At 38.8% G+C, this 25,134-nt stretch overlaps 1 protein-coding gene across 2 annotated transcripts in view; it reads left to right on the top strand.

Annotated features, from left to right (window-relative positions):
- The window catches only part of LOC126373137 (uncharacterized), a 48,647-nt gene extending 27,249 nt beyond the window's left edge, over positions 1 to 21,398 (top strand). The window contains exons 5-13 of one of the 2 annotated variants that reach the window (XM_050019159.1): positions 6,846 to 6,987; positions 8,811 to 8,894; positions 12,149 to 12,282; positions 14,494 to 14,630; positions 15,950 to 16,104; positions 17,141 to 17,219; positions 18,807 to 18,969; positions 19,431 to 19,602; positions 20,531 to 21,398. In XM_050019159.1, the coding sequence (XP_049875116.1) occupies positions 6,846 to 6,987; positions 8,811 to 8,894; positions 12,149 to 12,282; positions 14,494 to 14,630; positions 15,950 to 16,104; positions 17,141 to 17,219; positions 18,807 to 18,969; positions 19,431 to 19,602; positions 20,531 to 20,709 (1,245 nt within the window). In that variant the 3' untranslated portion in view covers positions 20,710 to 21,398. The remainder of the gene's footprint in view (positions 1 to 6,845; positions 6,988 to 8,810; positions 8,895 to 12,148; positions 12,283 to 14,493; positions 14,631 to 15,949; positions 16,105 to 17,140; positions 17,220 to 18,806; positions 18,970 to 19,430; positions 19,603 to 20,530) is intronic. The other variant, XM_050019160.1, reaches the window with a different exon arrangement.
- The last annotated feature ends 3,736 nt before the right edge of the window (positions 21,399 to 25,134 follow it).

The raw sequence follows: 25,134 nt of genomic DNA on the forward strand, positions 1-25,134 counted from the left end.
CCGTGCTTCGCAGGGCAAGTTAAGCTGTTGGTTCCGGCTAACAGCCGTAAAAAACACCTCCACCAAACCGCAGTGGAGCAGCGTAATGTATTATGTCCATTCCGGTTGATCGAGTGGAGGCCTGTGCCTAGCAGTGGGCGGTATATAGCTTGCTGTTTATATTATTATTTTTATTATTAATAGCCCTCAATGTCCCACTGCAGGGCAAAGGCCTCTCTTCCCTTCTTCCACTCCTCCCTGTCCCCAGCTTGTTCGAACATTTATATATATGCGGCTGTTATATATACGGTTGTTTATTATATATGTTATGTTATATTTTTTTTCATCAACTGTACTCCATGCGGCAGGCTATGGTTAGGCAACATCTCGGTATCAGAAGCACGTTGGAAGGGCCACACATCTGATAACGGAGCCTTTGTATTGCCATTTTAGGAGGTTCGGAAACAATGAACATATTTTTGACGTAATACCTGCCTACGACTGTAATAAAATATCTTGGAAACGCTTGTTTAGGTAATTGATATTTTATCGTACATATGTGTTATTTTTTTCAATTTGTAAATTAAAAATAAACAAGTGTGTCGACACGACTAAAATTTATAGAAAAACTAAGTTTAGTTTTAGTTTTTTTAGTTTTAACACTGTAGGCAAACATTGCGCGAATGTTCACCAGGGATGTTCAACGATCTTCTTTAGACTATTTTATATCAGGTAAAACATATTATTTTACGCCTACGCCTTCCCCTAGTCAATTGGGCAGTCGGTCCTGGTACTATTTACTTAATTAAACATAACACAACATAAACAGCGCAATAATAACCCTGACACAAGGGTTGATGAGGTTGGTAAATCACCTCACAACCCACACGATAGAAGAAGACTTGGAAAGTAAAAATACGAGAAATTAGCGCAGCAAGGACCTATAACTTTTTACGAATCCAAAACGGTTCTTAGTATTAAGTAAGTCTTACGTTATCTGGTAAGTACGTTATTATAAAATCATAAAATGTAATATTGTGTGAAATTGTGTTGTCGTAAGTAATATCGTGCTGTGAACTGTGTGTGACTCGGTTCAATGTCAAATAACTCAATTCTCACGGCGACTTTTGATCACAGCCTGATAAAAGTTTACGAAAAGTGTCGACCGATTAGCGTAGTTACTGGAGTGTCTGGTAGCTGTAAAAAAGGTCTTTAATTCGATATTTGAGCGAACAGAAAATATTATATCCGTCTGAAGTATTTTAGGTTACCATGTATTATGACAGAAGCAAATTAGTGTAAGGTGATTCCTGTTGTAGTATTAAAGGTAGGTTTAGACTAAATAACCACAGCATTCTTTTCTTGCGTTTTTGATATTTTAGTGTAAACATTCATGAGGTCGATTATTGATCTCACACGAGAGAGAAGAGAGTGTAAACATAAATTATTATATCTAAATTTTATAGAATTTCATAGAATAAACATTCGTTTTTTTTTGGTCTAGGTAAATCAACCTTTTTAGGAATCAAATGGTCTTAACCTGCACTACTGTTTAGTGCCGCATGAGAAAAAAAACACTATAGGCTTAAACTCGAAGTTATTATGTCGGGTTAGTGTGTAGTGAGATATCAATCTGACCTGCTTGGTGTCACAAGTCAGTTACTCGACTCACATTGCCTTCAAGCATGAACTGCCGTGTGCTCTGAAAACACTGTTTCCCTTTTAATAGACTACTGAGTAAGCGGTCATAAGTCATGATACTTTTCCTTTGTAAACACGTGGGAATGAATGGAAACCCTAGACAGCATGTTAACGCATTAAAGGTTTTCTTACAACATATCATACAGAGAGAAGAAACGATCTAGAAGACCTAGAAAAACGTATATTAACCAAATCGAAGATATTGTTAGAAAAGGTTCAGCACGATCTGCTCTGAACCGGCATGCGTGTATGAAACGGTTGAATATGGAGGAAGCAAGAGAAGTGTGTCAGGATCGAAGTAAATGGAATTCGTTAGCTTCTGCTTACCCCGGAGGGAAATAAGCGTGAGTTTATGTATGCGTATGTATTGAAGTAGCACCCAATGCTCGACACTTATATTTCAGTCCCATGTAACAGAGGGTAAGGCTATTGCACATTAACCCAGCGCAAATCTTGGAAACCGCGTGATACTAATTCTTCTATCGTGTGGGCTGTGAGGTGGATTATCAACCCCATCTACCCTGGTGCCAGGGTTACTATTGAGCCGCCAAAGGCCCCTGACATGGTTCATGTAGCGACTGCTAACTTACATCAGTAAGTAGTGACCGGGACCATCAGCTTGATTCGTGCCTTCCGAAGCACGGATGATCCGTCTTTCTTTCGCCAATCAAGTGATCAGTCTGTAATGTCCTACAACCAAACTAGGGACCACGTGGTGTGTCCCCACCGGGTTTTGAACCCGGAACCTCCGGATCGTGAGCCCAACGCTCAAGCCACTGGACCACAGAGGCCGTTATTAATTAATATCGATATTAATTAATATCTATGATCCAAATATTAATACAAACTCGTAAAGTCGAATTCAGTGGTTTTGAGCCCGAGTCGAGATTCGAACCCGTGACGTCACGATGTAAGTATGTCACGGGGTTTTCTTTAGACGTTACTTTTGATAAGATTTCCAAGAGGCCTCTGATCCCGTCTTACGTTGTTAAGTTATATTTGTTCTGTTAATATAACCATATAAAATTGAAATCCGTTACAATTATTTAAATTAATACCATAATTACATGTTTGTATTGCACTAAAACAGGAACTTAGTGCGCTCCGGATACACGTTGAAGGTATTACGCTTATCTTATACTCCTGGCGAGTACATCAGTACTTTTATTACCGGCCTCCGCGGTCCAGTGGTTTGAGCGTTGGGCTCACGATCTGGAGGTCCCGGGTTCAAATCCCGGTGGGGACATATCACAAAAATCACTTTGTGATCCCTAGTTTAGTTAGGACATTACAGGCCTTACCTGATTGTCCGAAAGTAAAATGATCCCGTGCTTCGGAAGGCACGTTAGGCTGTTGGTTCCGGTTATAACTTACTGATGTAAGTAAGTGTCGTTACATGAGCCATGTCAGGGACCTTTGGCGGCTCTATGGCAACCCTGACACCAGGGTTAATGGGGTTGGTAATCCACCTCACAACGCAAACAATAGAAGAAGACTTTTATTAAAAAATTGCTAAATTATAACGCACCAGAAAGTAGGCTTATAAGGCCAGTAGAGTACAACAAAACAACATTTTAACAATCGTTAACTAGACCTAATTTAAAAATCAAATTACGAATGCTTTTTAAGTGAATAATTTTATTTTTTTATTATTTCGACGATATGTTGATAACTAGATAAAAGCATAACGGTATGGATAAAGGTTCGAATTATATAATTTCTTGAACAAACGCTCGTCTAAAGTGTGTCAAGTCAGTAGATCTCCGTTTCGGGCCATTTTATTTAATAATCGGCCGCCGACAGAGCGGTTGATTTTGTTTGTTTTTCTAAATGTACACGTAGCCTACTTCCGCTTGCTGATGGGAAACTATTTTATTCAGTTAAGTAGTGTTCTGTGCATTCAATCAGAAAGGTGGATGGGTGACTTTTTCAGAAAGCGGCATTCGCTTCATATTATTATACAGTTAATATCAAATGGGATTTTCTATCGCAAAAGAATAGAATTGAAAATAATTTAAAAACCTAAAAAAAAGCATTAATTTTGCAATGGAAAATTCCACTTGATATCAACTCAGAATCATGGTCTGAATCATTCCCCTCAATATTCATTACGATGTCACTAGCACTCTGTTTAGCTATATGAAACGATTTTAAACATAGAACACGCTCAGCTGTGTATCTTTCCGTGCATGTCGTAAAATCCGACAGATAAATTGTGTCCTTTCTCACATGATGAACAGTCCCTATGACGAGCTGTTCCCTTGTCACCATGAGCATAAAATAAGGAATAATACTACGTATAGAACGGTAACTCTCCGCTCCCCACTAGCGCCTGAGCTAGGTTTACCTCACCCCCCCTCGAACACAGTTTAAACTTGAATCGTATGGCGACAAACGTCACACACACAGATGCGCGTGTACGATAACGTCAATGTGTGGTGTCTGTGTAAAACGAGGTTGGTTGTTTGTATGAAGTGTTCGGGGTGTGTGGGTGTGTGTGTGTGTGGGGGGGGGGGGGGTTCATCATATCCATTTTAGGACTTCATATCAACAGTGGCTGCAAGTCGTCTTAATGTTGCTCTGCCCACCCCACTAGGGTTTATGGGCGTGATATTTTCGTAATATTTTCATCATCATCTCCTGCTTACCTAACTTGAAGATTTGACAGGACCGGTTTTTTACGGAAGCGACTGCCTGTCTGACCTTCCAACCCGCGAAGGGAAAACCAGCCCAATACAGCTCACACCTCCGAAAATGCATTTTTCGTAATCGTTTGCAGCTTCGAAATGATATCTTAAGTCACGTGTCAACGTACAAAGAATGCAACGGAGTAAAATTAATTTATGTACGGCTGCACTTTATAGAAAAAGTAAAGTGGTGTGAAGGTTACAATTTGGTTGCGCGCGTACTGTCCCGGTTTGGTTATGCGGTACAAACACCGTGCGAACCACAATGACACCAATAAAAATTATGAGTGACTGAGTGACTCAGTTTTTTGCGACAATTGTAGTTCGTGACTGTGAAATGGTGCATTACCGACCAATGGCGATCCTACAATTCATTTTCAATGTTTCGTCGACGAGATAATGGACAATCGCAGTAATATTTGTTCACAATGAAAGTCTAACAACACATTCCCGATAAATGCATTTTCGGAGGTATGTGACCTAATCTTTAATGGTTTTCCTTTCGCTGGTTGGAAGGTCAGACAGGCAGTCGCTTCTGTAAAAAACTGGTCCTGTCAAATCATCAAGTTAGGTAAGCGGACCTTGTGAAAAACGGGATAATGGTGAAAGAAAGTATTTAAATATTTTCACACTTGCTAATTTGCTCTTACTCACATTTTCTTTTAATTACTTTTTTTTTCTTTTTAATGTTCTTATATACCTATGTGTATGTATTTGCCATGTTTTAAAATCATGTATACCAAAGGGGAGTTGCGAGTCATTCCCAACACAAGTACAGTAAATAAGTATGTTACTTATTGGGAAGTCTCGACAACAAACTTCGCTACAATTATGAGAAATAAACTATTTTTTTAAAGTATAACAACCATAATCTAAGGTATTCACTATAATAATAACTTTATTTACTTAAAACAGGGTTCAGACATAATTTCTTAGTATAAGTAACGCATTATAAACTTAGTCTAGTGTTCACTAGTATCTGAACTAGGCCGAGCCTGTATCTCAGATACAAACTTTTCACAAACTTTTCACACACATTCACTCGATTCTTCCTCCACTCGACTTGGCCTTAGCGATTTACGTTACATATTAGTGTATTCACTATTTCTTACTGACTTGAGAAAAAGATAGATACGACAGAAAATAATTATATATACAAAATAAATAAAAAGAAATATAAATATAAATTATTGTTCGCTCCAAAACGCTCGTTGAAGTCTTTTGTATGGCACTTATTTAATTTGAGCTTTATCCTTTTTTTTTTTTAAATTTAAATAAATAACAAAATACTATAATTTAGGTAATAGCTTGATTTTCTACAGCGTCTAGGGACCATAACAGGTAAGCAAGTGTTCGATGTCAATTTCAACTAGTTACTTCTACGCGGGGCGATACGGCTCACCACCTATCACGTTGGTCTAACAGAAAGCTCGGTGAGGTATAGGTAATTAGTTCATCTTGCGATGGATGTAACTTTGACTACCACATTGGGATATAATCGTGAGGTTATGTGTGATGTTTATAAGGTTCCGAACCTGAAAAGGAAATTCGGAAACCTTATAAGATTACTTAACCGTCAGTCTGTCAAGTCAAGACCCTTTTTCTCGGGAATCGTCTACACTGGTTGAGCCAACTGTGTAACCATAAAATGTTGTCAATATGACTGCACCACGTATTAATGTCTGCATACCACACGTCCGAAGATGGCGCAACTCTGATAACCATGAGATAACACAAACTACGGCTTTCCGGCTTATGAAGCTACCTTCAGTTACAACTTACCTCCGCTCATTATGTTTACTACATTTACAAATTAGCAATGACCTAAAATTGGGTTGGTTTTCCTGTTTGGGTGTAAAGATAGTGTCACAGCGATAAGTAAGGGTATTTTTTTAGGTAATATAGGCTCGCATTTTATAACAATATCACCTGATGGTATGTGACGATTTGGTCTAGGTTGGATCACGCTTACCTAGCAAATGCCTATTCACTCTTAGATTAACCCACTAAGAAGCTCATAGTGTCGTGATTCTAGAGATATTTATATATTAAAGACAAAAATAATTCACAAATACCATAAAGGACTTAAGTATGCGTTAAACAATTTTTTTTTTAAATATATTTACGGTATTCCTGTTTCAACCCAAAAATACCGAAGGTTGTGCCAGGTATATAATATTAATGTAAAATATAGTTAGTATTTGTGTTGTTAAGTGTACTATCTATTTGTTGTATTTTATTTTTATTTTTCTTATTTAAACCTATGTATTGATTACTTTTATTTGCAACTATAATCTATGTTACCATGTTAGGTACTTAAATTAAAATTAGTAACTCTGACACCAGGGTTGATTAGGTGGGTCATTGATCACGGAATCCATATGACCATATGAGAGGGGATTTTTTATATTTTTTTATCTTTTTGGAGAACATAAATATATATATATATATGTAATAGTTAATCTCATTGTTTCTCAGGTGGTATTTTTATCAGACAAGAACAGCTACATCCCAGTGAGCATCAAACCCAGGTCCCCGACGGCGGAGGCAGCGTGGCGCGAGCCGCCGGCCTGGGAGCGCGAGTACCGCCGACACCGCACCAACGGCAGTCGCGTGCAGTGTGAGTTCTTTATAACCTAATACTAGTTTTCCGTCACCGACTCTACCAGATCTGATAGACGGATGTAGGGCGCCCATCTATTAAGGCCAACGCGCTCATGCAATGGGTGCCTACAGATGAACATCATAGCAAAGGCAGAGCCAAAAGAAGATGGAATGAGTATTTGGATGACTTTGAAGGAAACTGTGGAAAAGGAAAGGGGAGGCCTTTACTCAGCAGTGGGACGCATCATCTCTCTAGCATTATCTCGTTTTTCACAGGGTCCGCTTACCTAACCTGACGATTTGGCAGGTCCGGTTTTTTACAGAAGCGACTGCCTGTCTGCTCAGCAGTGGGACTCGATAGATATAAAAACTATACGCGTGGACTTCGGTTATCACACTAAATCTATCCCTGAAAAGTAATAATGTAAGATCTTAACTTTCCAACTATCTATGTGCCAATTTATATCCAAATCAGCACAGTGGTCTATGCAAGAAAAGTAAGTACACACAGAGTTACTTTCGTATTAATATTATTACCTAGTATGGACATTTACTAAAACTTTGTAATAAATATTCAAAGAAAAGTGTCTAAAAAAACATGTAAATTAAAAAACCTCATTTGTTTTAGTAAACGCACCTCCAGTTGAAAAAAATAATAGTCCAAGGACTTAAAAAAAAATATTTGACTTCCTCTAGAATCTATAACACCCATACTCCATTATGAATGGTCCTATAAAAACTATATTATAGCACACAAAGGGTTGTGCAAGCCACACTATCGATAACATCTCAATTTGTCTGGTTACAACACTACTGTATATGTAGTAAGTACTAGTTATTCTTACTAGTTAGTAGAATGAACATTCGTATAAAATTGCGAAAGATGTGGCAAACAAATGGAGATTCCATGTCTGTAATTATAATGTTGTTTGTACATTCACATACATACGTAAGCTCACGCATGTTTCCTACAGGGGTAAGCAGAGACTATGGAATTTCATTTGCTTCGATCCTGATATACTTCTCTTGGTTTCTCCACAGATGATTGTGGATGAATCGTTTCGTGCACGCGCGCCGGTTCAGACTAGATGGTACTAAGTCGTAATAGTCGTAATGTTCTTTAAGTCAGGGTATAAGGAAACCAGGTACTTAGTTATGCTCAAAACTGACAGCTAGCATTTCAAGGTTAGCCCAGCTGACGTCATCCTACCCTACGTTGCCATTTCTGCCAATGTTTTTAATTTACTTTGCAAGGAAATTTTGTACTTTTTGTAAAAAATTTACGTCTTTCGTATGTTGGAGATATCAATTTAATGGTAACACTTACGTCATCAAGGACTAGCAATGGCGGCTTTTTATAGGATTGAGCATACCTGGTCTTCTTATACAATGCTTTAAGTAAAGAAATTGGTAACTTTATACAGACCAACAAAACTCATGCCCGTAACTCCTGGGGTGATCAGAGTACCACAAGTGCTACAAAGCTTGCTAAGATGGTTATACAATGATGATGGTTGGTGGTTTTGGTTGATGGTAAGTCATCCCGTGATCATGGAACTTGCAACAGTGGCGAAATATCGGGAGTCTCATATCCCTGATTCAAACGCGGTAAAAACCCGTTATTATGTGTTTTAATTATGGTTATACTGAATTGTGTGGTGACAGATCAACTCCGTATCGATAGGTAATGCACAAAGTTGTTGTTCATCATGTTAGAAAGGACACAATCACACTGTTGGTTTTTACGACATGCCCGTTTTATGTGTCTTTTTCGCACCCAGAACAGCATAGAAGAGTAACATAATTAATTATTGTTTAAAAAGCTCTTCTTATCCACAGACATAGAAGCGGAGTGCCAGGATGACTTCATGAAGATCAGAGTTGGTTTCAACGGATCTTTCTCTGGACTAGTGTATTCTGCAGGTAAGAACAAGTATCTAAGTATAATAGTGACTAGGTTATACTCGGGAATAATGTAGCTAATGCAGCGGGAATAATATTAATTTTTTTTTCGAAATGAGAACTGGGGGGTTAAAATGGCCACATCGAAGCAATTCATCTAAGAAATAAATATTGCAATTTGACAATTGCGTATATAAAAGTAAGTGCGCAATGCAAACAAATGTCAAATAGCAATATTGCTTTCTTAGATGAATTGCAACAATACGGCTATTTGAACCCCCCACGTAGTTCCAAAGATCTCAAACTTACTCTTTGTAGATGCATGCTTTTCAATGTACATTAATCAACAAAACATTAAGTCATGTTTTAGTCAGGAATTGACCATTTTTGGGCCTACCACTATCTTTTAAATTCATTACGAAGAATCCAATAATTCGGTAAGTATATCTAAAGCTTATCAATGCTTATCACAACCTCTAACAAAATATTTGCAAATAAAATATTCATTGGAAATAGTATAACGACCTCCGCGGTCCAGTGGTTGTGCATTGGGCTCACAATCCGGAGGTCCTGGGTTAGATTCTCGGCGGGGACATATCACAAAAATTACTTTGTGGTCCCTAGTTTGGTTAGGACATTACATACAGGCTGATCAGTTGATTGTCCGAAAGTAAGATGATCCGTCCTTCGGCGCGTTAAGCTGTTGGTCCCGGTTACTACTTACTGATGTAAGTAAGTAGTCGATATATGAGTCATGTCAGGGGCATTTGGCGGCTCAATAGTAACCCTGACAACGGGGTTGATGAGGTTAGTACTCCGCCTCACAACCCACACGATAGAAGAAGAAATGGAAATAGTTGCAATGAGGGAGATTAAAACGCGTTAGACGTTTATTTTCCCCATAGCGTGTCTCATACAAAGAAAACAACAGGGCTTAGGAAACAGTAAGATCTCTGTTTATCTCTGGATCAACAAGACAAGTCTCGCTCTATTTAGCTACGTACTATTGTAAGCCTAAGTAATATGTGTAATTACCGACGACCGCTAACTAGATAGGTGTGATTACTATGTCGCACGCAGGAGATGGGGCAATGTGATCTGAGATTAGTTAAAAGTCCACTCAGCTACTGTGCGCAGTCTCGTGAGATTACTGCGAAGGGTCTCGGAGATAATTTTCTAGAAACGGGTTTATTTTGACATAAGTAACAAAACAGCATCGTGCCTGTATACCGGAAGGGATACGCAGACGTGGCTACTAAAGTAGGCGATGCTCCTATTATCATGTTTGATAGAAAGTAATCCTTCGATATCTACTGCTTCATATATTAATGTATATGTAGGTACCATTGTTCCGGCCAAGTAGTTAATGCCATTTGCGGCAATTTTACAATAATTAAAAAAAAATCTCATACAGGGTGTTCGTGACATCGTAACGAATACTGGTTACCACGTGATATCAATTATGTATGATCCAAACTCTGGTTTCTAGACAGTGATTTAGAGCCCAAGCTGGGATTCGAACTTGTGACATTACGATGCAAGTCACGCGAACTGCGAATAGGCTATCACGGATTCAGGGGGGTTAAAATGGCCACTTCGATGCAATTCATCTAAGAAAGCAATAAGTAGTTGGACATTTGTTTGTATTGCGCACTTACTTTTATATCAAGAAGCAAATACTCCTATCTTACACCTGTGTAAGATAGGAGTATTTGCTTCTTCCCCGTCGATATGCGCAAATGTCAAATTGCAATATTGCTTTTTTAGATGAATTGCTTCGATGTGGCCATTTAACCCCCCAGTTCTCAATTGCACCTATGCGTTTAAAAACTTAACATGATTGTAACCGTGGTAGAACACGTTCCGAAAAATAGGCAAAGTTATAATTGATTCATGAATATCGTTTCAAAGAAATTTTACATTTAATTACCTAGTTACCTATTAAGAAAGAGTCAAAAGGTCAGGTGCGAAATTCAATTTTCGTCACGTTCGTTTAGTTGCCAAGTGTCTTTTGTCTTTTAATACTATGACAATGTGACAACAATGTGACGTAGACCCGTTGCAATGGGAGGCGAAGGCAGCTGAACGGTCGTTATGGAGGCGTACAGTGAACACCAAGGTCTTTGACTTCGAGAAGGAGAGACTTCAGAAGCTCGATGCAAAACGAGACGAGCTCAAGGCGCGACCACCTGCTGCCATAAATTATAATTATTTAGGAGGAGTGCTGACGTGCATTGAATGCGGTCGTACATTTAGTGCTAAGATCGGATATGTCAGTCACATGAGAGCACACGAACGACGCTCTCATTAGTTGTCGAGTCGCTGTGGCCGAATACGGTCAGGAAAGGATTATTAATACTATGAACATAAAGAAGAGACTGGACCAGTTTTATTAATATTGGTATTAGCCCTAATTCTTGCAGACACTTCCTAATTTTAAGTTATACCTGTCATTTTCTTATCCGCCGAAAAGGAGAGGGACGGATGATTGTCAACTGTTAAGTTAAAAAAATGAATGAGTGAATAACAACCGTATGAAAATTCATTCCGTTTGAATTTTGTATCTTTCTGATTGTAGTTTGTATGGTACTACTCGTAGCATATATTTGTATGGTACTTTCTCTCTTTTTAATTTAGGGCGGCTGTAACTATTTCATTTTTACGAATTATATTTTGTATTTTGTAGCCATAATGAAAAACATTTTTTGACATATTGGGTTTTTTTTTAATTTCTGCCTAAAATTAACGTGTGTTCCATGAATTTTATGCCTGTCTATTAGAATAGAATATAATGTGTATTTATCAAAAAACTTAAATATTACCCGTCCCTTTCCCTTTTCTTTTCGGCGGATAAGAAAATGACAGGTATAACTTAAAATAAAATTAAATGGTGTGTACTGGGGGGTTAAAATGGCCACATCGAAGAAAGCAATATTCCAATTTGACATTTGCGCATATAAAAGTAAGTGCGCAATGCAAACAAATGTCAAATAGCAATATTGCTTTCTTAGATGAATTGCTGCGATGTGGCTATTTTAACCCGTCGAGACTCAGCACCATTATCTTACTCTCTTTTTATTTAAGAGCTGTGCTCTTGTGGGTGGAGTAATCGCCATTCCTCTCTTCTTCCCGCCAAAACGTTTACCTCCTGATACGACACGACCTGCACCTTCTCTTTTATTTGTTTCATAAATGTTCTCCTAGGTCTACCCCTTCCTCTCTTCCCTTCAATTTTTCAATTATCTTACTAAATGTTTCTTTTTCTTAAACTGCAGGTTACTCATACGACCCTGACTGTATGTACATCAACGGGTCTGGTCGGGACTACTACGAGTTCTACATCCAGCTCAACAGATGCGGTACACTTGGCCGGAACAGCCAGCACGATGATAGTAGGAAACATCCCACTGTAAGTATACTTGAATGTGTACAGTCGGCCGCAATAACAAAGAATCGCGTCGAAAATTCTAAGTACGAGTATTACGGACTCTGATGGAGTACGTACTCTAATTAACTTGTATCACCAAAGGGGTCGGCAGATGTGTGTAGTATATACAATACACCCTCTCCTTGCCGCTATGTTTAAACCTGTAACAGGGGGAGATCCTCAACCTCTCAAAATTTTACATTGGCGAATAACCCGACCCACTTGTTGACAATACGTCAAACGGTTTATATGCTAACGATATACCTATGTGCTTCGCCTTTGTTATTCATTCAATCACTTATAATAAATAATATAAACAGCCCACTATATACGTCCCACTGCTGGGCACATACCTCCCCTCAATCAACCGGAGGGGGTATGGAGCATGCTCCACCACGCTGCTCTACGGCGGGTTGGTGGAGGTGTTTTTACGGCTAATAGCCGGGACCAACGGCTTAACGTGCCCTCCGAAGCACGGAATCATCTTACTCTTTCGGACAATCAGGTGATTCAAGTCCTTACCAAACAAAGGACAGTCTCACAAAGTAATTTCGACAATGTCCCCATCGGGAATCAAACCCGGACCTCCAGATCGTGAGCTTTACGCTCTAACTACTAGACCATGGAGGCTGTTCAATCACTTATCCATTTTTAAATTAACAGATGTCAATCAACCATCCCTTTCCTTTTCGGCGAATAAGAAAATGACGGGTATAACTTAAAATAAAATTAGGAGGTGTATGCAGGAATCGGAGCCAAATATCTTACGTCCTATAATGAACAATTATTTTGCGTACCGACCTGTTCTGCTTACCTAAGCATTGTCTATCTGACATATCTAATACTGTTATGGTTACGTTACCTTAGCCTTGCCCTCTACAGGACAATCGAGGCCCTTATCAAAGCTACTGCGTTCCATGCCTATGGTTCTCTAGATTTAATCGTAGTAAGAGTTATGTATACGACCCGCTTCAAGCAAAATTGTTGACATTTGAACGCGGCTATGATAGTGGTATGATAGTGACATTCTGCAGTGGAGATGGACTCACGTGATACATACAGATTTTACTCCAGACGATGTACTGACCTACCTAAACGTAGCTTTCTCTTTATCAAACCCTTTTGCGTGTTTCTTGTGTTTGGGTCGTGAAAGTTTCTATGTGAATTTCATATTATTTTCACAATAACTTCAGGTCGTGTGAGCAAACCCCGAAATAACAACGGATTTCTCAATGAAGAGAGGACTTAAACACACAACCCATGAATCTACCCATTCTAAACAAGAACTGAGTACGGTCACGAGTGCTAATATGTACACACTTTTAAACCATGTCACATTAACATTTTTGACAAATTAAACCGTAAGTCTCATTAAATGTCAAATATGATAGTGCAACAAGTTTCTAAAGTGGGTACATAATATTGCTCAATACTGTACCTACTTTATATTCTTAAATTAAGTACGTCTAATTAATCCAAGGTTTAAGAAACCACCTAATTAATCCATCATGTTAGAAATGGAGGGATACTTCAATCAAATTCCGCATTACAACTGACATAATTAACACGTACCTACATAGGTCACTACATATCGTAACCTGATAGTGAGCCGTAAAGTTATTTAAAAAAAAAACATTTTGACAAGATTTTCGTCAAGAAAACCTCGATTTCTTTCATTTAGTTTTAATCCGAGTAAATCTTAAGACCACATTTTTTTCAAATTCGAAAAGGCGCTACCGAGGTTTTCACTACTTATGTATGGCGAAGTCACGTCTGCCCGTGGCCCAAAGAGAGTTCAGCATGTTGCAGTTTACATGACCCTTAGTCCTATAGTACATAATATTATTTCGAGAGATAAGCAGCTGAAAATTATAATGTTTTTAATTCAGTCGAGGAAATAAGCATTTTTTTTCTTTAATAGTAATATTGTCGCGTTTTACAGTTTTTAATTCAATATTTATTAATTTTTGATTTTAATAAGTTTCATTTTAATAAATATGATTTTAATTTTAGGTACATTTAGTTTTGATTTTAATAATTATTAACTTTATTTCATTTTTATATTTTGACTGTAATAACTTTTAATTTTAAAGTGACATAATTGTAACTTACAATATGGGTAGGTACCTACCCGAAATAAATGCTTTTTTTTATTTATTATTTTATTTAATATTGTAACGGTTTTTGTGACAGAAGAACTTGATGTGGAACACGATAACGGTGCAGTACAACCCTCTGATCGAAGAAGAGCTGGACGAACACTTCAAGGTCACCTGCGAGTATGGATACGACTTCTGGAAGACCGTCACATTCCCGTTTCTTGATGTTGAGTGAGTATATTATCTCTTGGCTTTCTTACGTCTATGTTATTTCTTAATGTTGAATTCTCGATTTTAAATCTTGTAAAATCTCAAATATTACTCGATCGATTCGGCTTTCGACTTGGGTAGTTTCCTAGGTTAAAGGTAAATTATGATAAATAAATAAAGGCAGATCTAAAGGTGACAAAAAGTTTTCTTTTCCCATTTAGCTTATTTATGAATTTTAATAAAGAAAAATGTAATAAGTGCGACATTTTATCACGTTTTTCTATGACGTCACATGTTGCTTTTTCATACAGATTCCATAGTAATTTCGTGTTTTGAAGTTTACTAAAAAGTAACTGGGGGTTAAAATGGCCACATCGAAGCAATTCATCTAAGAAAGGAATATTGCTCTTTGACATTTGTTTGCATTGCGCACTTACTTTTATATGCGCAAATGTCAAATTGCAATATTGCCTTCTTAGATGAATTGCTTCGATGTGGCCATTTTAACCCCCCCTGATTTAATAAGTTTGACATTAGCCTATTGATTGGTGCCACTGCGATCAGGCAGGACGATGTTAGCCGATTCCGCTGGTATTGAGGATACCTATAGCATCTACATAAGATGCTATGATACTCGTGTTATTCATAATGCCATAATCATTGGTAACACGAGAAACGTGGTGGTTTTAAACATCGTAAGCAAAATATGATATATAGGGTAAATGTGAATAGTTCAATAAAAGTTAAGGACATTGATTTACTATTAAACAAAAAAGGGACTCAATAAAACGTTTTAAGTCATCCTTGCTTGTCTACTATGTAGTGTCATCATCATCATCTCCCTAGCATTACCCCGTTTTTCACAGGGTCTGCTTACCTAATCTGAACATTTGACAGGTCCGGTTTTTTACAGAAGCGACTGCCTGTCTGACCTGAATATTGGTTAGGTCACATACCTCCGAAAATGCATTTCTCGGGAATGTTGTTTTTAGATGTCCTCACGATGTTTTCCTTCACCGCTGAGCACCTGATAATCATTTATGATCCAAACATGAATTCGAAATCAAATTCGATTGTCTACTATGTATTGTATTTTTAAGTATATCTACATAGGTATTCCTGGAACTCCCACCTTCACATATTCAAATTCAAAAATATCTTTATTCAGTAGGTAACATTGTTACACTTTGAATCGTTAATTTTGACATAACGAACGTCTCATCCGCCTAAAACTATTGCAGCTTTTAACAACCTGTATAGCCGGGGAAAAGAAGCTGCGAGAAAAACCTCGGCACACGACCCTAGACGTTCTTTAAAAAAATATATTTCAAATGTTTCAGAGTGGCGACAGGCAACCCGGTAGTATTCACGTTACAACCGCCGGAGTGCTACATGGAGATTCGATCAGGATACGGCGCGACCGGCGCACGCGTCGCCGGCCCCGTCCGAGTGGGGGACCCGCTTACTCTGCTTATTTATATGAGGAGTGCTTATGGTAATTACTAATTACTTACATACAATCGACTAATTCGTAAATCCACTAAAGACGGCGATTAGGTTCGCGTATCACGTGGATCTAATTAAGCTCAGAAACATGGGTATTTCTGATTATCCCAATCTGGAATAGAGTCGTGAGCTTATATCTCAATGCATGCAGAGGCGATATACACATAGAGGAATATGTATGGAACATTATGCAATCTGAAACGCCTCTGGTAGTTGAAGTGGAAAAAGCGAATTCTCAAAACCTACAACTTGAAGCCACTTTTTTCAGCTTAAGCTTTATGGCGATATTACGCCTGCCGATCAATGTATGAAGCAAACATTTATTATCCCTAAACTGAATTCCTTTCCCGATAAAAATGTAAGTGGCTAAAATCGCTCGAAATACTTGTCCAAATATGATCCGGTAACAGTGAACGGCTTGATACCGTAACAGTAAGGGCAGGACCGGTGCAGACGGCGTTATAGTCGCGTGCGATATAGCAATATCATCGCAGTATCCGTAGACCGACCATGCCGAGGGCACTGACCTTAGCGAATCGCCCCATTAGTTCCAACATCAGCTCAGTTGACTCAGTTAGTGTGTCAGCCATCGACGATACAACCAAATAGACATCTAATGTTTGATTTTTCGGAAAGAATTCATTCTGTCAACTAGCAGCGTTAAATGCGAGGGAAACGCGCCGGTTGATGCGCTCTTATTTTAACGTGGCTTATCGTAGATTTGCCGCAAATGGCATTAACTACTTGGCCGGACAAATGAGGACCGCTGAGGGCTCTCACCCGTTGGTTGATTCGGTCATGATCCTAAACACGTTCCGGAAGCGGTCGCGGCGGCATCTTACATATTAATATCTGATTAGTTAGTCAGATGTGTTGGTAAACCCGTTCGACTGTCATTAGGAGTCTAAAGGCTGTATCGCTGATAATATCAGCGAAGTGCGCAAAACCAAAAAAGAGGCACAATAATAACAGCTGATTATTACGCTTGCAGAAGAAAGTTGGATTAAGGCTATGTTTACTTTCAGATGGCTTCGATATTGTGGTAAACGATTGCTTCGCTCACAACGGCGCAGCGAAGCGGATACAACTTATAGATGAGTACGGGTATGTAAAGTTTTTTTATGCCAAGTTACCTATGACTAGAAATTAATTCAAATATATATTTATTCAGTAGGTAACATTTGGATCGTCATTTTTTACATAACGAACGTATCATCCGCCTAAAACTTGCAGCTTCTCACAACCGGTATATCCGAGGAAAAGTAGCTGCAAGGAAAGCCTCGGCCTTAGAAGATCTTTATTTAAAAATAGTATTTTATGTGTCATGTTTCGATCATAGTGAAAATTGTTATCCCATGGTTTCTCCCTAGTTTCCCCTCAGTGAATCCTAGTATGCCCTAGTGATGGCTACATTTAGATCACGATATTTTAAGAAGAAATCAACGACTAATCGGAAAAAAATATCAAATTCAGTTTCGCCTTTCAATATGAGCTTATTTCAAAGGAGATTTTGTTTGCTGTAATTCCGAAATAGATTTGCATTAACTATTTAATACAGATATGCGATTTTATTAAATTAAAAAAAAAATATATGCTTCTGTACATAATCGCAAAAGCGGGACAGGTGGGCCTTGCATGAAACCGTATACAAAATCCGATAGCCCTGCCGACTTTGTCCAAGTACATCAAACTTTAGTAATTTTACATTTCCCTGAAACAATTCACCGACATTTTAAAGGCAGATAGACCGAAACAGAGAATGCGCGTGTAAGAATCACCTTCAACCAAACAAGGTCATTGTAATTTTTGTTTTGTACCTAACCTTAATAATCGTTCAACATTTTTGCACGTCCGCGTTATTACGGCCGCGCTTCAATGAAAGCATACCCTTTTGTACGCTCAAAAGCAATACCGTTTTTGCAAAGTGGAAAATGTTTTTATTCAGTAATATAACTCGGTACGTATTTTTTTGTTAAACGGCTCATCCGCCTAAAACTACTGCACCAAATTGTGGGTAACCGAGAAAAAGTAGCTCCCTCATTCAGCGCTTATCGCTATCGACCCACTAGGGTCGATTAATTCTTTCAAATATTTTTCCTCTCAGACGACGCCCTGAGCCGAGGTTCGCGCCCAACTGGGCACCCTCAGGCCTGTTGTCTTAACGTTGTACCGGGTGAGAGCCTTCAGCGCTCCCCATTTGTCCGGCCAAGTAGTTAATGCCATCTGCGGCAAAACTACAATAAGTCATGTCAAAAAAAGAGAGAGAGAGAGAGAGAGAAAGTAGCTGCTAGAAAAAGCTCGGAACCTTCATGAAATGTTGCGTCCGGGACCTCTATCAAGGAAGGGAGTCGGGGGGGGACCCGCCCCCCGTCTGTGTTTCTCAAATTACTCTTACTTGTATCGAGCGCCAACGCGACCCCCACTTGGATTTTGAATCTGACTGTCTCGCTCACACAGAGTGAACATCCATATCAATCTAACATACAGGACTTCTATTCTATCCAGTCTTCCTGTATCCACTGGCAAAAGATATCGTGGCCTTCTTTTCCGGTCCTGTGCAAGGCTCATCCACTGTTTTCCAGCATCACAATATCATCCGGCCTTCGGGGTGGTCTGCTTCGACATCGCATACCATCCTTTCGCCACCATTCCGTAATGAAATTTTGAATTTGGATTGAATTTTGTTTCCAGGTGCCCGGTAGATGACAAGCTGATCTCCCGGTTCCGAGGGTCGTGGTCGGAGTCGGGTGTGTTCGAGACTCAAGTGTACGCGTACATGAAGACGTTCCGGTTTACGGGCTCGCCTGCACTCTACATCGAGTGCGACGTGCGCATGTGTCACGGACGGTGTCCTGTGAGTGGTTGTCACTTATAATAATAATAAAAAAAAACAGTATCGTGCCTGCATCCCCGAAGGAGTGGGTAGAAATACATAGTACATACACCCACTCCTGGCTAGCTGAGCGGGATCATTCAGACCATAATTCTGAGTTGATATCAAGTGGAATTTTCCGTCGCAAAATTCATGTATTTTTTAAATTATTTTCCGTTCTATACTTTTGCGACGGAAAATTCCACTTGATATCAACTCAGAATAGCCTGAACATCCCTCAAAGTTTTCGTTACGATGTCACTAGTAATGCTAATAATAATGGCACTTAGAAAACATAGAACGCGCTCAGCTGCTTGTCTTCCCAGGAATGTCGTAAAATCAGACAGAGGGATTGTGTCATTTCTAATAAAATGGACAATTGTTATATGTTAATAGGCTGATCCCTTGTCACTTGCCTTTTCTCATCAATTTAATTCTTCCAGTCTCAGCCATGCCACTGGCGCAACATGAAGAGCGTGAAGCGTCGATCCATAGAGACGGGTGCGCACGCGCAAGCGGCGAGTGTCGCGCCGCGCCTGTCAGAAAACATCTCGCTGTTCCAGTCCTTGCGGGTTCTGCAGGAGGGTGAGGAGGATACCGAGCTGCAGCGCTTAGGTTCGATCGTCTTCTTTATTATTACTGATTAAAAATAGGTGGCGATATCACCACGTTGATCTAATATAAAGCTCGGTGAGGTGTAGGTACTTAATTCATCTCATAATGGATGTACCTTCCGACTACCCCAATTGGGATATCCTTTTAACGCCGAGATTTTCAGACACAATAGTCAAACAATTGGGTTTCGATTTCAAAAGAACATTCGGTCTTACGACGGTATATCCTGAGCTTATGCTTATGTAAAATAGTTACAAGTAGACGAAGAGAATGTGGTGTATCAGAATCGTAGTAAGTGAAAATACGCGTGAACTTATGTAAGTGACTATAAAATGGGCTCGCGTTTGACTACAATCTCACCCAATAGAAGCGCCGGTTAAAATGGAGCAAGCTTCGGTACTTGAACAAAGCCTGAAACTCAAACTTATTCGATAAAAGTGGTATCATGTTATATACCTTCGGCTTATCTCAGATACTTCATACACAACACGTCTTTTTACGGAGACACTGTAGTTGACGTTATCCGAAAACCGAGAACCGAGTAAAACCGAGGGGCTGTTAGGTAAACCTAGCTCAGCCGCTGATGGGGAGCGGAGAGTTGCCGTTATATACGTAGTATTGCCTTATTGTATAATAATTTGGAAAAGGAAGCTTTGCATTACAGACCGATTACCACAGAATCATGTTTAATTCAACCATGATTGACCAGTTAACACAGAATCATGGTTGATTCAACCATGACTGACTAGTTAACACAGAATCATGATTCAGCGTATTTCATCATCATGGTCAATCATGGTTGAATCTTGATTCCAAATCCAAATAATATTACAAAATACAAATAAGTAGGTCAGTTTACCAAAAGTAACCTGATCTGTAGATTGACACAAACACCTAATCAATACTTAAAAAACACTTCACCTTCCAGGGTCACCAGAAGGCCAGACTTGTATGAAGACGTCAGCCTTGTCGGCGATGATAGCTTCTTGCGGGGTGCTCATCGCGGCGTTGTGTGCCGCTCTATTAGTGGCCGCGAGGAACTGGAGGCGTCGCGACGACAGCACGCCACACCACGCCTATGTCCCGCATAAGGGGCGGATTAAATGAATCTACATAGGCTTAATATTTGATCTTGACTAGGTTTTCTTTGCGTGTGATTGGTGACACTTTAGCGTGATGATTCAGGATCACATTTGTCAGCACCTCAACGCACTTTCCTATGCTCCAATCGTTACTCAGAACCGGTTGCTAAAGCGACGAGTGACTGTGCGTGGCAGATTGCTGAAGGAATAGCGTATGCTTAAGCACGCTATAGCATGCTATTGCACGCTGACGCGTGCTGTGAGACACAGTATACATACACGCGGTATTATAGGTAGTTGTTCTGATTCATACTGACACATTTGGCAGCACGGAACCGCATTTGTCACGTTTGTTCTGCGGCATGCAGCCGAGCGCTGTTGCATTCTTTGGGCATTTGGTTTCTTACAGTATAGCGTCAAGCGAGCGGCGGCCTCGCATTTGCTATGATTTTTTTCCTTATTACCGAGAGCTTCTCGCACTCTCGCTCTAGCCAATGACTAATGATGTTCTGAGTGACAGAAAAGGAAAGAAGCATAGGAAAGTGCGATGCCTTGTAGCCAGGTTTAGTTCAGCCCTAAAAATAGATTCATTGTATGCAAAAAGTCCAATCTTCACCGCCAATGCCGAGCCTTTTTTTGTAGCCGCAGAACTTAGTTTCCATACATCATAATGTAAAATGTTAGCCAATCACATGTTTAGTTAATCTTCAAGACAACTCATAGATTAAGTAAAATAATACTAAGAGATTAGCTAGAACATGCAGATAAAACTAAATGTTGGTTTGTCGTTAATGCTAAATTAATATTAATACCAAATCTGTTAATTTGTCTTAAAATAACTACATAACTTGAAATAAAGAATAATACTGCATATAGAATGGGAACTGTTCGCCCCGCACTAATTCGTATCCAGTGCCAAGCTAGATTTACCTCACTCCCTCTGGGTTTTGCTTTAGTATAAATAGCCGTAAGCTGTTAAGGAGTAAAGGGGACAGCGCGGATTGTCTGTCTGGCACGCACGCGCGGTAAGCCGGCACACGGTAGGAATGAGATTTTAGTAAGGAGTTTCCGGGGTGTGGTAAAGCGTAAAGTTACGACATTCTGTACTACCTGGGCAAAAAATGTGTTTATGATTTAGCTTACTGTACTAGCAAATAAAATTAATTATTTTTTCTTCATAATTTACCAAAATGGCAAAACCAACTGACGCTTATTGTGTTTTACGGCGTTAGGGGTCTGTGAAACGTTTCGTTCGGGAAACGTTACGAACGGAACCTTTCTGAGACTCCTAATACAGGTCGCCAAGGATCTTATGGCATTTGGATGACATGAGAAGAGGGTGCTAGGGTGCACCATATGCATACATTCTCCATACAGTCATGAGCAATATAATGTACCCACTTTAGGACTCTGTCGCACTAACATATTTGACATTTAGTGAAACTTACAGTTCAATTTGTCAAAAAAGTTAATGTGACACGGTACCAAAGTGTATACATATTAATGCTCGTGACCGTACAAACAACAAGTACAACTTTTTGACATTCCGCCACTTTGGTTTATTATTACAAAAAGACGTATTTCTAATATATTTAAGTACATTCTATACAAATTTCCCTTTCCAAACCATGTTTCCATTTCTTTGTAGCTTCTGAAATTTCCGTGTAATAAGTAAATGAAATCTGGCGGTATGATTTTGAAGCCCCGCCTCTCGCGATACGATTTTCGTTGCGTAATTTAAGCCATAAGAATGCTTCCATGCAGTGCATGCCCTAGCAAAATATTTAGGTGGAGCGAGACCTCAGTGGCACCCCTCAGTCCCTTAAAATACAAAATTTTTCGATTAATTTACAGATCAATTTACGGAGGAACTCGGTGGCGCAGCGATTAACTTTCGCATAGGTCGGTCATAGGATAGGTGACCACAAAAAAGTTTTCATCTCTAGCTCTTACGTGCTTCGGAAGGCACGTTAAGCCGTTGGTGCCGGCTGCATTAGCAGTCGTTAATTAAATCGCTAGTTAAGTTAAATAAACGTGGGCCCGCGTAATGGTTTAAGGCCCGATCTCCCTATCCATCCATAGGGAAGGCCCGTGTCCCAGCAGTGGGGACGTTAATGGGCTGATGATGATGACGGCCACCGAAATGTACCTATTTAAATCTTTTAAAAATGTTAACGAGCACCCGGTATGAGTTTTATGTGTCCGCAATCTAACCCGATGAAGTTTTAGTTTGCGGCCAGGGTGAACCTGTCTTCCCCCCCCCCCCTCTTTTTCCCGCATGCGCCCGCACACCTCGCTCCACCCCAGGGCCACCACTGCTTTCATGTTTATTTCCTTCCGGCGGTTTCATACGCCACGTTAATTAATCAAGGCCACGTGTCAAAGATTCTTGTCGTTCCATACCTTGCTACAGTAACACATACTGTGATCTTGAATAAGATTGTTTTTAAGGTTTTTTTTTACCTTCGTCCAATATTTATTAATTACATTTAAGACTCGTACCTCCTTAGATATCAATACTCAAATATATTTATAAGTACTTAAGTAAATTAAGATCAAAAATGAAATGCTAAATATATTTCTTGTACATATCATAAACCATCCGTTGAAAAATATACTAAAGAAAACTTTAAAAAAATAAACCAACTTCAAAATCTGTCCAAATAAAAAGTACAAAGAATAGTCTGTTGAATGAAATGTGTGAGAAACCCTACAATACTTTCACTACCTGTAAACCCTACAAGTGCTCTGCCGTTATTTGATGTATGATAATAGGTGGAATATGCAGTTCGACCATCCTTTCTACGTCATCTGTTATTTTTTTTTATATATTTTAAGAAAAAAGTTTTGTAAACATAATTTTAGCTACACGTTAACCTCGATTATATTCTTTTTATACGCTTTTAAAGGGACAAACTGTGAGGATTCATTATTTTTCTACTATAAAATAAGTCTCCTTCTTTTTGTCTTTCTATATCTTCTCATAATTTCTCAGTGTGATAAAAATACAAAGTAACATTAAAATAGAATTATTTATTTAAGATTTTAATAAGTGTAAATATTACTTTAAGATCGTGCTTATAGTTTGTAAGTTAATATAGATTTTTTGTACTTTTTCCGTGTTTTCTCAGGATCGCTGAGCAATTAAATTTGTTCTTTATTGTCAATTTGAAAATCAAATAAATTGAACTAAAAACTAAGGTCTTTTAGTGGTGAATCGGTTAAGGCTGATGCACAGAACATTATTGTAAGTATAAAATTCGCCAAGCGCGCAGAAATGGCAACATTTTGACAGTGACATGGTGGACATAAAGTTTTATACCTATTGGGACTAAAATGAACAAAATACAGTTTCCGAAATTAAGTCGTGGCGTGGCCCTAAGAAGTTCTTTTTTCTAGACTCAATAATTGAACAATAATCATCTAGTTTTAAAACGAAGAGCTACGTTTATAATACATATAGTCCAAACCACGAAAGCGGTCCACAGTTTTTTAATGGAATTAATTGACAAGACATAAAAATTATATGACTTGTCAATTGGGTAGTTTCCAATGTAGTTTCAAAGATAAATTATAAAATTCTGATAACTAAAAACGTTTTCTTTTTGTTTTACTTATTTATGAATTTAGATTAAAGTTAAATTTAATAATAAGTGCGACATTTTGTCACGTTTTTTGATGATTGTTGATGGTAACTTTTTCATACAAATTCCATAGTAATTTCGCGTTTTGACGTTTAGTAAAAAGTACCTGATTTGACGTTCTAGAATGGCGACCACGGTTCGGACGACGCTCAGTGGGTAGGCCCGCTACAAGATGGACCGACGATCTGGTGAAGGTCGCGGGAAGCCGCTGGATGCGGGCAGCGCAGGACCGATCGTCGTGGAGATCCTTGGGGGAGGCCTATGCCCAGCAGTGGGCGTCGTACGGCTGATGATGACCTGATTTGACGACTAGTTGAAAACTAGCATATTACACTGCCGCGGGACTCTTTTCGTGCCGCGGAGAATGTTTTAAACCCGACATATTCGTTTTGTAATAAGGCGGTAAAGATTTGATTTGATTTTAATCTAACAGCCGTAATTTGTTTGCTTTTTAATAAACTATTGTTTATGAGAAACCATAAATAGTATAAATAAAAGCGAAATCTTCAAAAACAAAATATATTACACTCGACAACATAAGTGCACAAATTATATTATATAAAAACAAATTTATAAATAATCACGCGGGTATAAATTCTATGATTTTCGTTGTAACACCAAAACACTTAACATAAAAAAAAACATAAGAAATGGCTTAAACTATTGATGTAAAAATATCAATACTGACATGATTTGTTCATAATTCGTTCATAAAAGGTTCATAAGTAATTGAGGATTAGACGTTATAAAAAAATAATGTATACAAAGTGTAATGCTACAGTAAATCTACAATTTGCTTGTTTATT

The sequence above is a fragment of the Pectinophora gossypiella genome, chromosome 15 (genome assembly GCF_024362695.1).
Source record: "Pectinophora gossypiella chromosome 15, ilPecGoss1.1, whole genome shotgun sequence".
In the NCBI taxonomy this organism is placed as follows: Eukaryota; Metazoa; Arthropoda; class Insecta; order Lepidoptera; family Gelechiidae; genus Pectinophora; species Pectinophora gossypiella.